We start from the raw sequence: 18049 nt of genomic DNA, 5'->3' as shown, positions 1-18049 counted from the left end.
TAGGAATGATGGAGTAGGTTGCACTGGTGGGAAGTGGCACCATACTTGAAAGAATGCATAGAGTCAAGTATAGTAAAAACCATAAATGAATCAAACTGTACCACAGAATCTCTGTGGATAGGAAATACTGTGCTTGAATAATTAGAGTATAGCAATAGGAATATACTCCCGACCACCTGACCAGGATGGTGACAGCAACTGTTAAATGCTCAGAGAGATTACAGAGGCAGAAAACACAATAATAATGGCAGATTTCCATTACCCCTGTATAGACAGGATACATAATGACTGTTCTTGGATCAGCAAGTCCTGGAACCTGCATGGGGAGAGGCGATTCTTGATTTAGTCCTAAATGGAACAAAGGATCTGGTCCAAGAGGTGAATATAGCCGAACTTCTATGTAATAGCATCCATAGTGTAATTAAATTTAACATCCTACAAGGGGTAAAATATCAAAGAAACCCACCATAGTAGCACTTAATTTAAAAAAAAGAACTACGCAAAATTGAGGAAGCTAGTTAAATGGAAATCAAAAGGACCAGTCACAAGAGTGAAATGTCTGTAAACTGCATGGAAACTATTTAAAAACATCATAATAAAGGCTCAAATTGAATTGAAGAAACAGAAAGAGGCCCCCCAAAATGCCACCATGGTTAAATAGCGGGGTAAAATAGGCAGTTAGAGACAAAAAGGCAGCCTTTAAAAATTGGCAGTGATTGTTAGCCAGGCTTCCTGCTTCTGATATTGGTAAAATAGATATTGCTGATAGTTCTTGAGTCTTTTGCTAGTTGCTCTTCAAATTCTTTTCTTGGCCTGCCTAATTATACTTCACTTGCCAGAGTTTATTGTCTTTCTATTTTCCTCAGTATAATTTGTCTTCCAATTTTTAAAGGTGACCTGCATCAAGGCGGGTGTTAAACAACCATTAGTCAGCGGAGGAGTTGTAAACAAGGAATTTATAAGAGTTGCACAAGCACCACACAATGGGGATTGCTCAACTCTGTGACTCAGCAAGGCCCACTGGGACATGTTTGGGCCAGTATTTTCCAAGCACATGGACTGAGGGTATAAAATAGGGGACATCATGTGATTACCTTTCTCCTCCCCCAGCTACGCTGACGGCAACAAGAATGCAGGGAAAACAAAGGCTTGAACTGAGGAGACTGGTTCCAGGTTGAGAAGGAAAGTCAGCCTGTGTATTAAGAACTTTAACCTACTTGCAACATCCAGTGGGATGAGAAAAGCTGTTTGACTCAACTCTGACTTAGTGTAAAAGTTTAGGATTTAGAAGCATATTTATTTTTTTATTTTCTTAAGTAACTATGTCTGACCTTTATGCCTACCACTTAGAATCATTTATACTCTATCTTTCTATAGTTAATAAACTTATTTTAATGTTTTATCCTTACCAGTGAGTTTGTCTAAAGTGCTTGGGAACATTGCTCAGGTTACAAAGGCTGATGCATGCTCACTTTCCTTTGATGAAGTGGCAAACTAATTAATATGCTGGCGCTATTCAAGAGAAGGTCTCCATCAGTGTAGGATGGTATATTTCTGGGGTGCAAAGCTGGAGGCTTGGGAGCTTTGCTGGTGTTTCCCTGTGTATAGTTCATGAGTGGCTCGGAAAGCATTCATTCAACTAAGCTGGGTGTGCTTCTGCATGCTGGTGGCTGAGTGATAGCGCCTGGAGGGATTTGCTGCTTGTCATTAGCAAAGCATTGTGAGATACAGCCCATCTTGAGAGTTAAGGGGATGCAGCAGTCCCACAGTTCCAGGTTGTACCTGGGATCCTGTCACAAGTGAATGTAACACTCATTTTTTTAAAAAGGCTTCAGAGGTGACCCTGGCAGTTATAGACCAGTAAACCTAACTTCAGTACTAGGGAAATTGGTTGAAATTCTAGTAAAGAACAGAATTGTAAGACACATAGATGACCACAATATGTGGGAAAGAGTCAACACAGCTTTTGTAAAGGGAAATCATGCCTTACCAACATATTAGAAGTCTTTGAGGTGTCAACAAGCAAGTAGACAAGGCTGAGTCGGTTGGTACAGTGTACTTGGACATTCAGAAAGCCTTTGACAAGGTCCTTCACCAAAAGCTCTTAAATAAAGTAAGCAGCATGTAAGAAGAGGGAACTTCCTCTCATGGCTCAGTAACTGGTTGAAAGATAGGAAACAAAGGATAGGAATAAAGGGTCAATTTTCACAATGGAATGATGTAAATAGTGGGGGCCTATAAGGATCTGTACTGGAACCAGTTCTGTTCAACATACTCATAAATCATCTGGAAAAGAAGGTGGCAGACTTTGCAGAAGATACAAAATTACTCAAGATCATAAAGTCCAAAGCTGACAATAGTTACAAAAGGAATCTCACAAAACTGTGTGACTGGACAACAAGATGACAGATGGAATTAAACATAGATAAATCCAAAGTAATACACATTGGAAAATATTATCCCAACTATACATACAAAATGATGGGTCTAAATTAGCTGTTACCAATCAAGAAAGAGATCTTGGTATCGTAATGGATAATTCTCTGAAAACATCTGTGCAATGTACAGCAGCAGTCAAAAATGCTAACTGAATGTTAGGAAACATTCGGGAAGGAATAAATAATAAAACAGAAAAATATCATACTGTCACTATATACCTCCATAGTATGCCCATACCTTGAATACTGAATGCAATTTTGGTTGTCTTCATCTCAGAAAAGCTACATTAGAAATGGAAAAGGTACAGAGAAGGGCAACCAAAATGATTACGGGGTATAGAACAGCTTCCATATGAGGAGAGAGTATAACTTTGACTGTTCAAAAAGAGATGACTAAGGGGGGAATATGTTAGAGGTGTATAAAATCATGACTGATGCGGAGAAAATAAAGAAGGAAGTGTTATTTACTCCTCCTCATAACACAAGAACTAGGGGTCACCCAATGAAATTAATAGGCAGCAGGTTTAAAGCAAACAAAAGGAAGTAGGGAGATGCTTAGTCAAGGGGTGAGTGCCCTGCCAGATGGTTCAAAGACAGGTCCCTAAATCCAGACTACAGGTTTGGCAACTCCCTCTTCTTGGGATGCTAAGTGGAAATTGTCTCTTGGTATTAGGTGCCATTAGGACAACAAACCTCCTTCATAATGTTTAGCCCAGTGATTAGAGTACTCCTCTGGCATGTGGGAGACCCCACTGCAAGTCCCCCCTTTACCTGAGGGGGAGAATGGATTTGAAGAGGGCTCTTAACTCATTGGGCTCCCTGTCTCTCAGTTAGGCAACTACACTTTTTTTTTGTAATGTAGCCCTTAGTGCCTTAGGCTTAGTATCCAATACTTAGATTTTATGAGTGAGACATGGACACCCCTCCCCCAAATTTGTGTGAAAAAGTTCATACAAAATTTTATGGCACAAGGAAACATGGGCTTGCATTTCAGAGTGTCTGAAACTGTCACTCTTTTTCTGCTAAACTAGCATTAAACAGTTACAATTTGCACTGTAATTTCAGTATAACCATTTGTACAGTTTTAAATCTGATATTTAAAAATGATGCATTTATTGGTGATTAAAGTATTTTTACAGGTCCTACTGAGAGCTGTTTTCCTGTTGTGTCTTCAATTAAGGACGAATAGATTTATATATATGGTTGCTAGTATCTCACATGTAATACACTATTGGCTTGTCCACACTGCAGTCCAGTGTGGACTCTGGAAGCGTGAATTGCAGCGCAGACCAAAGTGATGCATGCTAACTGCCCCATATGGGCCACTGCTGCCGTGAACTAAAAGGTAGTTTGTTGCATTAATGTAGTCCTGTTTGAAGGAGGAGTACATTAATGCTAACTAGGTAACTTTTAGCTAATGCCAGCAGCATCCACATAGGGTATTTAGTGTGCAGCACTTTGGTGTACTCTACAATTCACACCCCTTTTGTCTGCAGTGCTGAGTAGTGTAGACACAGACTATATTAGAATTTTAAATAGAATCAGGGGGGAAAATCTTCAAAAGCTGATAGTGCAGCCTGGAAATATTGAATGGGAGTAGAATTTATACTTATATATATAACGCTGGGACGAGAGGTTGAAATCATGAGTAAGATAGTAGCTTGGTATCTCACTTAGCAGCCTCAACAATTAGAGCTTATTTTAGTGTCTGAAGAAAAGTTGGACCCACTTTTGAAAAGTATCGTGAACTTTAACATCCAGCTACCAGTATAATAATTTCTTATTAGGAGGATAAGTAGTGAAGACAAGAAAAAACTATAAGCAAGTACACACAGACCCCATTTTTTTTCTTCAAATGCGCCAAGACATATTCTGCCATTGAGTTCCAAGTGGACAAAGACAGAGTATAATATATGTAGTTACAAACATGACTCAAAATGTCTTTCAAGGTATCCTGACTCAAACACATAAAGAGAAAGTTTGCTATTTCATTTAGGTTCCTAGGCCCTGATCCTGAAAACATTTACATATGCACTTAACTTTCAACACATGAGCACTTATACTGAAGTAAATTGGACTGGTCACATGATTAAAGTTAAGCATTTGTAGGATAAGGGCCTTAGAAGCTAAAGATGGAAAATACCTTCTGTCTCACTCAGTCCATCATTGCACAAGTAAGCTACTAGCTCCTGATAGCAAAGTGGGTAAAGTTTTCAGCAGCTCCTAAGGCCGAGAGCCTCAAAAGTATTTAGACACCGAACTCCCAATGGGAGGATATGTGCCTAAGTGACTTTGGAGCCTAAATAATTTTCAAATGGGACTGAGGCACTTATGGCTACATACACAAAGGAACTTACATGGTGCAATGCTCAACATTGCAGCTCCTACCTCGTAGGCATGCTGCAACCTAGTGGAATACTCAGCCCCAACTTGGGCACCCAGGCTCCCTATACAATGCATGGGGAGAGTTAGGTGCCTAAGACAGGGATTCTTAGAAGCCTGCAGGCTGAGTGGGGAGCAGTCTAAGCTGGTCAAGAGTGAAATGCAGAGGAAAATGGGAGCCTTAGGGCTCATATTCACAAAGATAATTATCTTTGCTCTGGATTCTAACCCTAGAGTTAGGTGCCTAAGCAAAGTTAGTCTTTTCTCATGAAAAACAAGAGAAAGTCACCCACCCAATAGTAGCCAATAATCAAGTGCACTCACTTGCTCCAAAGCAGAGTGTGTGAAGATTCAAACTGCATCTCCTACATCACAAGTGAGTACACTAATCACCAGGCTATGGGTTATTCTGAGACTCTTTACATGCATGCCAGGCAGCCACCAGCTGCACTCCATACTCCAAATTCTCAACCTGCTCACTCCCGACCTTTGTGTGAATTAAGTGTGCTCTGAGGATTACTACTGGATTTGGCCTTGCAGGCAAGGGAATAACTAGTTTGAGAATCCCTTCAGGGTTTAGGCATAAACAATGGCTCATTAGCTGTGTGGTGGCACCAAGGGTGGCTGGCTTTGCACATGTCCACCAGTGAAAACTTAGGTGCATATAGAGATGTAGGTTCCTACAGGATTAGGTGGCAGTGTAACCCACACATCTCCTGGGTGTGGTGTTCTGTCTCATCAAGTGGCACCGAGACCACTTAGAGAGATAAAATGAATCTGCTCTACAGCCTAAGCCAGGGGTCGGCAATGTTCAGCACGCGGCTCGCCAGGGTAAGCACCCTGGTGGGCCGGGCCAGTTTTATTTACCTGCTGACGTGGCAGGTTCGGCCGATTGCGGCCCCCACTGGCCGCAGTTCACCGTCCCGGGCCAATGGGGGTGGCGAGAAGCCGTGGCCAGCACATCACTCGCCCGCGCCGCTTCCCGCCGCCCCCATTGGCCCGGGACAGCAAACCGTGGCCATTGGGGGCCGCGATCGGCCGAACCTGCCGCATCAGCAGGTAAATAAAACTGGCCCGGCCCGCCAGGGTGCTTACCCTGGCGAGCCGCGTGCCGAACGTTGCCGACTCCTGGCCTAAGCTAAGAGTCAGTTGGTTTTTAGCTCATGCTGTACAGGCTCATGCACTAAGCTTCAGAGATCCCCAGTTCAACCTCAAGTGGTGATGACCAGGGTCTGTCGGTGTTACAAGTGTGGCCTCATCCGGGATTTCAACTGGGAAGTCTCTGAAGCTCGGGATGTGCTTCCTCAGCTAGGGGAAGTATGTAACCCAAACACCTCCTGGGTGTGGTGTTCTGTCCCATCTAGTGGCACCGAGACCACTTAGAGAGAGAGAGTTAATGAGTCTGCTCTACAGCCTTACCTACTAGCCAGTTGGCTTTTAGCTCATGCTGTAGAGGGCCATGCACTAAGTTCCAGAGGTCCCTGGGGTGATTCTGCCCACCTATGACCTGGGTCTGCCAGAGTTACAGCAGCAAGACAGTGGTTTTGTGAATGTCACTGGTGCCAAATACTGGACATAGAGGCAGCTAGATACCCAAGTTCCTTTCTGAATATATCCCTTAGGAGCATAAGTTTCAGTGAAAGTCACTGGGACTTAGGATCCTCTGTGCCTAAGTCACTTTTGAAAATGAGACATAGGCTCTTAAATCAGGTAGGTGCTACAATGCTGAGTGGATCAATGCTTAAACACCTTTAAAACTCTGGGACTCAGTAGTTAAATCACAGTTGAAAATGAGATTTAGTACCTAGGTCACTTAAGCACTTCTGAAAATTTTACCCAGTATCTGACATGACCTATTATCACTCTTGAACTTATTAAAAATGCCAAGAAGAAGTGTCCACCTAGTAATCTATCTTAATGGAAAATCCAAACCTGAGATTTAAAATATATATGTGCAAGTAAGAAAAAACAAAAATTATAAGAATAGGTCATACAAGATAGAAATCTAAAATTAAATATTTAATTAGAACTTTGATTTTGCTTTCAAGATAGGTGTCATTGCACAGGCTATATTACAATATTTTATAATATTTATTTGTTTTTGTCAAAAAAAGAATACTGTGTATTTTAACAGGCCACTTTAATATTAATACATGTGTAATAGGATCAGAACTGAAAATTAGCTAGAGATGGTACATTTTACATTATTGGGAAAATTACATTTTTTTTCTTTTGTATTGTAAAAACATTTATTTTAACAATTTACCTACATTAATCAAAAAAGTACAGCATATTTAATAATTTTACAAATTCTTCATAAAAAATATATCTCTGTACAAAAAGTTCTTTTGCACCTACTTCATGTCACAGCAGCATGTAGTGAAATGGCAGAATGGAATACTGGGAATGAAAATTAGATTGACTTGATCATAATGCCGGCATTCTTCCCCAACCTCCCCCCAATTACCCCCTCCCATAACAGCTTTTTTTTTGTTTACAAAATATTTTACACAAGAAAAAAAATTATTGCAGCTAGCCTGGAGAAAGGCAAGATGTGTGATACAAGCAGCAGTTTTAAACAGCTTTGAAGCACATAACCTGTTTTGTTTTTGTTTTTAAATTATAGCATGTATTCTTTGTCCATTGTATGGGTCTGGTCAACCTTGGGGAAGAGTCTTTTGCAGTTACCTCAGAAAGCAGATTTCCTCACTGCCATTATTTGACCGCTCCACAACTTTGTAAGAGATTCAGTTTGATGAAGCACCATGTAAAATTGCGCATACACACAACCCTCCATCACATAACTGCAGGAATCAGAGATCTAATCCAATCAGTGCAATGAACATATAATAGAAAAGGAGGGACCACAGAGGGTTACACACTGAACTGAGAACAAAATGAGATCGTTTTTTATCTGGGCCCAACCCTGAAGTTCCTGTACAGAACACAGTCCCAATTACTCTCAAAGGGTGTTTTGACTGCATTAGGTCAGCATGCTGAAGCTCATAATGTCCCATAACAATGGTCCGATCCAGAATCTGTTTACTCAGGCAAGCAGTCCTTACATACCCCTTTAGAGCTAATCACCTGAGAAAGGATTAGCAGGAACAGGACTCTATAAAATGAAAAGTAAAATAATTCATTCTGATACCTCTGTTTTCTTTTATGAATCCCTCCTTCTTTTCCCGTGATCCTCAATGTACATAGATCACTGGCCAGCAGGACAGAAAGTTAGGATTAGACAGAGTCAAAACAGGCTATTTAGTTAGCATTTTAATCTCTTTTGAATTACTCAAGTTTGGGATTTTTCCTGTCATTGCCACCACAAAACACCTCCCAAGACATTAGTACAAAATTTTCAAAAGCTGACAAAAATCTTAGGTTTCTGAATCCACAGATGGGATCTCAGTTTAGCTGCTAATGACCTGACCCATTATGCTGCGGGAGGCTCTCTCTCAACTAAGTAAATTCCTGTGCAATGCGGCAGAAATGGGAGGAAATGGAGACAGATTTTGATCTGATCATTTTTGGTCTTTTTCAGAAAATGTGCAGATCTCTGGGATGTGACACACAAATATAAATTCATATGCAAAACTACCACCAACAAAAATGAAGAGGGAACGGTCTGAAAAGGATTATTTATTAAATGATCTTGGTATTTTCTTACTCATGTGAAGAAAATAACTGCTGGAGGCCCTAGGATACTTTATAGTATTGCTGGTATTTGCCATCTAAAAGATGTAGCACTCTTTAAACTGATCAAGAATTACTTTTGAAATTTCTTCTGTGCTACAGCATTAGCTGAGAAATCATCAGTTGGGTTAACACTTCTTTTTGGTGTTATGTTGAATAGCCAGACTCTCCCCACATTGAATTCAGAAACATTTTTTATAATCATGAATGATAAATTTGGATTTCAGAATTTAAAAATAGATTTTTTTTAGAACTGAAGTACAAAACAACTCAAAGTTTTTGAGCTCAATATGTCTGATGAAATATCATTTGTTTTTAATTATTCCCTGCAATTTGACAATTTTCAAGGAATATTTCAATCAATCTAATCATTAATATATTTGTTTCCTAAAAAAATTACCAATAGTCCTAAACAAACATTAGCTGCATTACTCTCAACAATTCATACTTACAAATCTCAAAATTTCTCTGTCAAACTGTATGAGTACAAAAGCAATAATCAGTGTGTTTAAAAAAAATAAAAAAAAAATAAAGAAACAGCAAAGACAGCTGAATATTTCTCTTTTGTTCTGTGTAGAAAATTAATGATAGCTTGTTATAGACAATTTGCATTGGGTTTACATATGCTACTGTAATGTGTTTTAGTTCAGTGTAACATCAGAAAATGATGTCATATCATAAGAAAAAATGGAAAAAATGCAAAAGGGAAGACTGTATTGTGAGCGCAAGCTCACGGGCTTTATGAGCTATCTAAAATAAATTACTATTCACATTTGTACATGGCAAGCAGCAACAGCTGCTAACCCCCCTGCTGTTAAATTGTATGATACTGACAATAATGACTGATTTTGGAAGAAACTATTATTGGAAATGAAGATTTATTAGAAATTGGGTCTTTCTGGCTGGAAGTCTCCAGTGATTTGTACTGATGTCTACAGAGAAATTTAGAAAATGAAAAAGAACAAAATTAAATTCTCTTCCATAGCACAAGTGTTTTAATCTTTTTTAAAGTATGGGGGTCATACTCTACCACACAAAGTCAACTTACTATGGAATGTTTTGCTTGACCAAGAGTGAGTGAATATTTATATACAATGGATTGTGTATATAAACCCTGTATGTTTTTTTACCAGTATCTTACTCAGTCATTCATAACACACTAGTGCAAAAAATTGTGCATTAACATTTTGCAATACAACAGGTGACTGGGAAATTTGCAAACCGCCCTATGTATGAACATCTGAGATGTACCGTAGGTTGCTTTAATTGTAACAAGATTTCAATGGTAAAGCATTTGTAGGTGTGTGCAACCTTGACGAAGGTTGTCTTTTCCTTCAAGAAAGCTTTTTTCTTCAGAATGTTCCTATTCTTGGGGATAATCTGTGGTGCTATCATTTGTCACAGTACCCAAAGGATTTATCCAAGTGCCCAGAAGATTGCATTGAAAGGCATCCAGCCACATACAAATATGAAAGTCTGAGGCATTAAATATAACAAATAGGCATGACTTGACAGTCTTCCTTAGAGTGTGCCTTAATCTGAAGCCGATGCAGCCAGGCATTTTAATCCACTTTTAAGACGAAAAAATATTCTTTTTCTGATCCCCAGAAGACTGTCACATTTTACCAGAAAATTTAGCTGCATGTATGCCAACAGAAGATGTTAAAGATTACAGCAGCAAAGCCAAGAGAAGAAGGAAAACTGGTATATGGCACCAAAGGAATTACTGCTTGTCCATAAGAGGTATGGCTATGAATCAGTCATATTGGGCACTGAAGGCTATACCACTGTACAAACTGTGTTTAGAGTCGTGTCAAACCTGACAGCCTTTGCCTCTGTGGGCTTTAAGTTTGTGTCATACATGGGATTTTCAAATGAAGCCTGTCCATTACTGTTTTCATGACCAGCATATCCATTGTACTGTACTTTTGGTCTTGTTCTGAAAAAAGAGAAAGAAAAAATAAACAATCAATAAAAATTAAAAATAAAAATTCATAACTACTGCAAGTTTTTGTAATTATTGCAGGTGATCCATACTAGTTTTGCAACAATTCCTAATGGTGATAGAGGAAGCTCACCTCACAAAATATTAGCAACTATGGGAACTATGTATAAGAAGTATTGAAGTATGATGAGAAGAAAAATTTCTAGGAGTGAGCTGACACTAAAAAGAACAGAAACAATGTAGGCCAAACATACGTATACATTTTCTCTAGCAAAATCTGTCTGTAGCATGATAACTTTATAGTCTGTTTTCAATGCCAATAATGACAGCCAAAACAGAAGAGAGAGATGGAATAGGGAAAGGATGAAAAATCATCAGTACTAGTACTTAATATATTCTACTGACATCTTCATTTTAAGACTCGTACAGCCCTACAACTGCCATAAGCAGAATGGGGGAGAAAAAAGCACTTAGTTCAACTTTAGTAAAATAAACTTTTTGTACAATTATTCTAAAGTTACTGTGATATTTTTTACAGGATTTTAGTATCAGAATCACAGGAGCACATTTAATTAGCCAATTTCCCTGGATCTCTGTGAAGCAGGAGGGTTTCAGTTTTTTTCCCTACCACCATCTTAGTCTGGGCACCAGAACTGGGAAGGAAAGTGGATAATCCATATATTCCATAGGAAAATTAATGAGTAGAGCAGAGGATTGAGAAAGAGAGTATGGAAAGATGGAGGAGATTTTTGTTAAATTGATTGAAAAATATTAGATAAACATTTTCAGACTGGGCTCCTAAAGTTAGGCATCCAACTCCATATTTAGACATGTAAATAAGAGGCCTACTGTTCAATAAAACCTTGGTACTAACATGTCCCACAGGCAACAAGGCCAGTTATTTAGTTGCTTTACTATGGATTTATGTGCCCAACTTTGGACAACCAAGTTGGCCAATATTCACAGAATTTGATATGACAGCAGTTATCATAAAGATAATTGTCCTTTGAGACCCAGTTCTCTTTTGTGGATACCATTTACTTACACATCATAATGTAAAAAAATTATAAATCTTTAAAGATGTTACACTTTTATTCAAGAAAGTATTAAACCAACACTAAAACCAAATAAATTAATTGCACAGCCTGTAGATGTGCAATACAGATGATGCCATACTATAGTGAATTAATTTTAACTTTGCATCCCTCAGCACTTATGAGGTATCTAAAAATAGGTATCTAAAAATATCTTTAAAAAGTTTTGTAGGTAGCTCCCAAACCTCTTTCACTTCAGTTGCAATGCTGTCTGAATTGGGGAAGAAAAATCTATCAGGAATTGTACAATGTAGAGGTTTGGTTTTAATAAATATTAAGAAAAATATCTAAGAATGAAACTGTTGGCAAAGGCAGAGTGGAACCATAAACTTTTTGTAAATGATTTAATTGTAGATAGTAATTAAGAGATCATCTATCCAGATTATTTTTTGTTTTAAAGTTCTCAACTCTTCCACATTGATAACCTGAACATAATTCTGCAATTTGTAAAGTACTATTTTCTTTCCATTTAGAGACAGAAACTTGGTGTTTCTCCTCCCTTGGTGTTCACACCTCAACTGCTAGCAGAGCACCTCACCCTCCCTGATTGAACTAACCTCGTTATCTCCATACTGATTTATACCTGCCTCTGGAAATTTCCATTACTTGCGTCTGATGAAGTGGGCATTCATCCATGAAAGCTTATGCTCCAATACTTCTGTTAGTCTTAAAGGTGCCACAGGACCCTCTGTTGCTTTTCACAGATTCAGACTAACACGGCTACCCCTCTGATTGCACTGGCTATCTCTCCAATCCCTCAAGCAACCTAGCATCCTTAAAGCTACCCTCCCCCTGGGCTGTGAGTTTAAAGCGACCTTCATTTCTCTCCCCCAGCTGAGAGCTCAGTGCTGTGCCTCTAAGAAGCCTTTCTAATACTGAGATGTCAATGGATATTCTTTTGTTTTCCTATGGACCTGTGTGTCAATAATCAATTTCGTAGATTCTGAAACTGACACTGAAAATCTGTCTAAAACTCTTGGTTTATTGGAATAGCATATGTAGAAAATACAGAAAAGGAAAAATGGTCAGTCAGATATCAAGTTAACAAGTAACATTTTCATTCATTTATTTGTATTTGATACGAACAGACAGGGCTGCATAAACAATATAAATACAGCTATTCTCCTGAAGACCAAGTTTAAACACTCATTAAATTTTTTGACTAAGTAGAAAGGAAAAATCTCAATTCTTTAGCCTCCAGTGTTCATATAACACATAACAAAACTCCTTAAACTAATCTCCAATAAGACCTTTTTGCTGTAAGTCTAGTACAGTTCTGCTGAATTTAGTTTAATGCTCAGATTCCCCTACCTAACAATCGATTCATAGTCTGGCAGCTCTTGCCTTTCACTTTCCAGCTTCCAAGATGATCTCCTGTGGGTTCCTTGACACTGTACAACAGATTTTCACGTTGTGGAACTGGACATGACTGGGAATGAAGACTCTGAGGGCAGCACAATTTCTCCCAGAAGTAGATTCTTGACTGGAGATCTAAGTGTTCTCCTTAAACAGTCTTTTCAGTCAAATACATGGTTAAACTCCAGGATCTATAACATTTTCACTGGAGTCCACAACTCCAAACCCCTTAGCAATTTCTTGCCATACCATCTAATTCTGAGTTAGGGGGACAACCGTGTTATGAAACTATGGCATAGGTCAGTGATGGACTTCACTGTGCATTCTTGCGATTATGAAATATCATGATGAAATGCAAATGAAGAAAAAACGTATGGTAAATACCATTTTGAAGATTGTTGGTTTGCAAACCAACTGTTTACAATGCTTTACTAGAAGAAAGTAATTCTGGTGAAGGCCAGAATGGTATTGCTGCTGGTCACAAAAAGATGTTCTGTTCCAGAAAGGTCTAATCCAATACTACCCAATTTGTAGTAGCAAAATTATGTTAGATGCAAATATGCGGGTTTTTTAACCAAATTTCTGACAAAATAGATGGATTTATGTTCACATTATCTACTCAACATGCATAATTTTCATATTAGCAGAAGCTATGCCAATTCTAGAAGTAATTTTCCTAAGCTTACTCAGCAGGTACTGTAAGTAGTCTCATTATGGGCTGTTCCCTCAGGGGATTTATGGATTTCCTAGCTTTTATAATTAATACTCATAAGCACTTTGAAAGAAGCATCATATATTCTATTTAATAAAGTCCTAAAATGAATGAATAAATTATCTGACATGAGATTTCAATCTGATTCAGTCTAACCAACCAAGAAGGTTTACAGCTCTTTGCTCCTTAACACAATGATTCATTTCTCTAAGAGTTCACCATTAAGAACTGCTCTGTATTGAACCCCTATGTGGAAGATTGCAGACATATTTGTCATTTCAGAGTAGAGGAGATTATTAAAAAGTTTTACCATGATGTTCCGCAGTTAACAGAACATTTGCCCATTCAAATTAATATAAAAACCTAGTTAGGTTATTGAAAATATGACATTCACAGTACCTGTGTTTGTAGAGGTAAAATGCAAACCCTGATAATATTAGAGCAAAGAATGGTACCAGGATGGCAGCTGCAACAGAACTGCTGTTTGTGCCATAATAGTGATTTGAATGATCTGCATCTGTGCTTAAAGGACCTGAAAATAAAGAAAAGAGAAGAGGTAAAATCTCTAATTTTCCACCATACGATATGTGAAAATTCATTTATTTTCTCCTGTAATAAAGAATGAAGTGTATTATGCTGAGGTGTGTGGGATAGAGGTGGGACTTGCATTTAAATTTGAAATAGATTTCAAAATGTTACATTAAAGCATTTCTCATTAATAACCATCGATAGTGATTTGAAAGCAACCTTTATCAAGTCAAGTAATTTTTGAAAGATTTAAAAATATTCATCATATGATATTATTTTACAAGATACTGCAATAATACACTTACTAACTTTGTAAATACAAAAGATTATTATTTATATTGCAGAAGTGATCTAAGGCCACCATCAGGATTATCTTGATGGTTATATATATAGAAACACACCAAAGACTTTACAATCTAATTTGAAAAAAATCATAATCAGTGAATATGGCAAACCCTAAAATGGAAGGAGGAAGGGAGAATACAGGCAATGGTAAGTTAGATATATGTACTACTCGATGGTTCACATGAAAAAAATGGAAAGGACAATTATATAACATATAATTATGACAGAATCATCATCATTTTAGAGTCATTTTTACAGTGAAAAAGAAAAGTGATCATAACTGAGGCTGAAAAAGCACTTTCAGCTGCAAGCAATTTTTTGAACACCAACTCCAGCCCCCTAAACTTTACGAACAAACAAACCTTTTCTTCCTGAAGTTCTGTATTTGCAGTAAGGATGTAGAGGGAAAGAGGGGAATCAGACAAGCTGCTTTGGTACGATGATAGTTTTATGAAATGTACTTTTGTTAGTGTTCTAACACTTTTTGTACTATCTATTTTATTTATTACTACTATGTGTAATTTAGGGCTCAATTCAACTCCCAGTGAAGTCATGGAAAACCTCCCAGAAATCTATGGATCAGCTGGACTGGTGACATGGCTCACCTCTTAGGTGAAAAATACTGGAATTATACATTTTTCAATATCTGAATTCTCCATCAAGTTCTGGCAGTTTATAAACTTCTCCAAAGATATGGTGAAGAGAAGACCATTTTCAAGATAATAAACTATTTACCATGGTTTGTGTTAATCTGAGGTATCTTTATTGAAGTTAAACTTCAACATAGTGCTGCTATGTGCAAGTAAAAATTATTGGTCTTCAATGCACCAGTATTTGCTCTATTTTGATTGCTGGGAGGAACATTTGTGTATTTACATAGATATATTATTAACATTTTGTACATGTATGCTGAGCCTTTAAAATGAAGTGTGTGTATGTGTAAGTGTGTAATTATGACAATTATACAGCTATATAATGAGCTGTAAATGATCCTTTGGATCCACTTTGGTCTATGGTGCTCATCGTCATCAATATCTCTGAGAACATGTTAGCTAACTTGTTGATCTTATGATTCAATACATTGTCATCATTGTAAGTTAAAGCTAGAGTCTTATTTTTGGGGCTTTTGTTGATTTAAACTAAATTAAAATTATGTGATCATTAGCACATTTTTTACTGCTAGTCTAAAACAGAGAAATCTCTCCTGGAGTTGGGCATTGCCACTACATACGGTAAATGTTCCAAGGAAGTCTTAATTACCTATCAAGACTATGTAGACATTGTAAAGCTCCTGTTGCACTCTCAGTAGAGCAAGTTTGTAAATTTTAGCCTAAGTTTTCAACTTACAATTGTTGTTTTTCAGCTTCATGATAATGCTCACAGCATCATTTTACTAAAAAATCTGACAAAGTAATGAGTGACATTAGTAAAACAGGAGCAAACTGTAAGAGACTATAAACCAGTTTAAATTCTTTTTTAATTCCAATTTGACAATTAGCATGAAAAAGTTAATGGTTACAAATGAAATGTCATAGACAGATCTTCTAGCAGTGCAAAGGAGTGGTTTAACTGCTAATGAAGAACCTAGAGGAATCCTGGTGTGGTGCTGCCAAGGAAGTCTCCTACCTCTCCTTACTGCCAGCACTAATGTGAAAAAGGAGGGGTGGAGGAAAGGGTGTGTGTACACCAGCAGTCCCCAGCTGCCAGAAAGACCTTTTAGAACTATGAGCAGTGAAAGTAAAATAAAGCAGCCTGGGGCTGTTTTGTGTTTAAATGTTAACTATGGACGATCTATTACCTACTCTCAAATCAGTAATACAAACTGGTTTATGTGCTCTTGCAGTGGACTCCCACACTATCAATGTCACAAATGCCATCTCATGTTTTAGATGGCTCAGAAATACCATTTGTAATTACGAAAGCTTAATTCTCACCCACATGTCATTTTAATCGTGAGGAGAGATGCTGCCTATGTTTCAGACTGGGCTTTGGAAAAATGTATACTGTCTTCTTTCCAGGAAAGAGGCTTTTCTATAATTCCCAATTTTATCAATTTTTATTCATGTAAGTCACTCAACATTATTTCAACATAGTCTATTCTATTTATCATGAATGACTTTAGAGTTGGTTGTGATTAAAACTATCCTAATGTGAAGTGTGTACTTCTTCTGACAGAGTTAAATGAGAAAACCCATTGTGCTTCTCAGTCTTCTGCAAATACTGATGATTGCTAGCAAGACTTAAAACAGAAAATATCTACATGGCAATACAAAAAAAGAAAAAGAATCCATAGATAGGTTAAAAGATAATTCAAGTCTCTTTTCACTATTAAAGAAGCATACCTTATCATTCAGAAACTACCTTATTTCATAGACTAATTAATATACTCCAGTAATATGGGCAAGCTGTAAGATTATTACTATTTTATTAAACATTATATAGATGTTAACATCAATATTCAATTCATTTGGAAATATTATTTGGCTGATATGAAAGGGAGGTTATGTACAGTAAATGGAGTTATCCAAATATATTGCCTCTATAGAACCATACTTTAAAATTTGCAGCCTTGTCTCTCAATCTTAGAACCATTTTAAAACAATTTTACTCTTGGGGTGTAAACTTATTCAATATTCCCATGGATTCATGGATACCAGCCACGAGATACACTTCTAACAGTTGTCCTCAGTTCCTAATCTGAACAAGCTACACTATCCTAAAGAAGGCTCACTGTGGCTGTGTGAGGCAATATTTTCAGGAAACTAGTAATTGGGAAGTTTTTCTCATGAAATTGCCATGATAGAAGGTTTTAAAGAAGCAGTTCCAATGAGTAATGATTCAGGGTAATCTTCTTGGAACAAAAATCCCCTATGGTTCCAGAGATGAGATAACAGTATTAAGTAAATGTGATAACTGGACTCTATGTGACATCGTTTTCCCCTCTCCTTGCCCCTCGATGAGATGGGAACAAGCTTGCAAGAGCCTGGGAAAGAAACTTCCTGAGCTGCTACTGAAACCTGGTCTGGAGTGTAAGCTGCTGGAGCCAGAGTCTGAGCTCCTGCCTGCACGCTGCGCTCTGGAGGAGCAGCTCAGTTTTGAAGGTCCAAAGCCTGCACTGTCTGCCCACTGACACTGTGGTGCCCCAGGGTGCCTCACTCATCACCCTTGTAGACCAGGGTCTAGAACCAGCTGCCTGTCCCCACCCCCACTTGCCAGACAGCCACTGCAGAGCTGTAAGCCCCCATTCCAAGCAGTCTGCCCTGAAGAGCATCCCATAACAGCTTGTTCAGAGTTACAAACAACCTCCATTCCCGAGGTGTCCACAACTCTGAGGTTCTACTGTGTATGAGACATCAAAGGCTGCTACACAAGATGCATGTCTAAACAGGTCCTGGTGCTCTGCTTTCATAATATGTCTGTAAGAATCAGGGAAGAGGGTCTCTCTCTCTCTCACAAGCACACACTCATACAGAAATAGACACACACAGATGAAAAGACAGAGCAAGTAAACATAGGGGAGTTCTGGAAAAATGTGACGGGATATTGGATTAGATCC

At 38.1% G+C, this 18049-nt stretch overlaps 1 protein-coding gene across 1 annotated transcript in view; it reads right to left on the bottom strand.

The window, feature by feature from the left end:
• Window positions 1–6865: 6865 nt before the first annotated feature.
• The window catches only part of CSMD1 (CUB and Sushi multiple domains 1), a 1946356-nt gene continuing 1935172 nt past the window's right edge, over window positions 6866–18049 (bottom strand). The window contains exons 69-70 of the mRNA XM_054023823.1: window positions 14020–14152; window positions 6866–10452 (exon numbers count right to left, since the gene is read on the bottom strand). Of these exons, the coding sequence (XP_053879798.1) occupies window positions 10293–10452; window positions 14020–14152 (293 nt within the window). The 3' untranslated portion in view covers window positions 6866–10292. The remainder of the gene's footprint in view (window positions 10453–14019; window positions 14153–18049) is intronic.

This window comes from Malaclemys terrapin, chromosome 3 (genome assembly GCF_027887155.1).
Source record: "Malaclemys terrapin pileata isolate rMalTer1 chromosome 3, rMalTer1.hap1, whole genome shotgun sequence".
In the NCBI taxonomy this organism is placed as follows: domain Eukaryota; kingdom Metazoa; phylum Chordata; order Testudines; family Emydidae; genus Malaclemys; species Malaclemys terrapin.
This window is presented reverse-complemented; position numbering and strand designations above follow the sequence as displayed.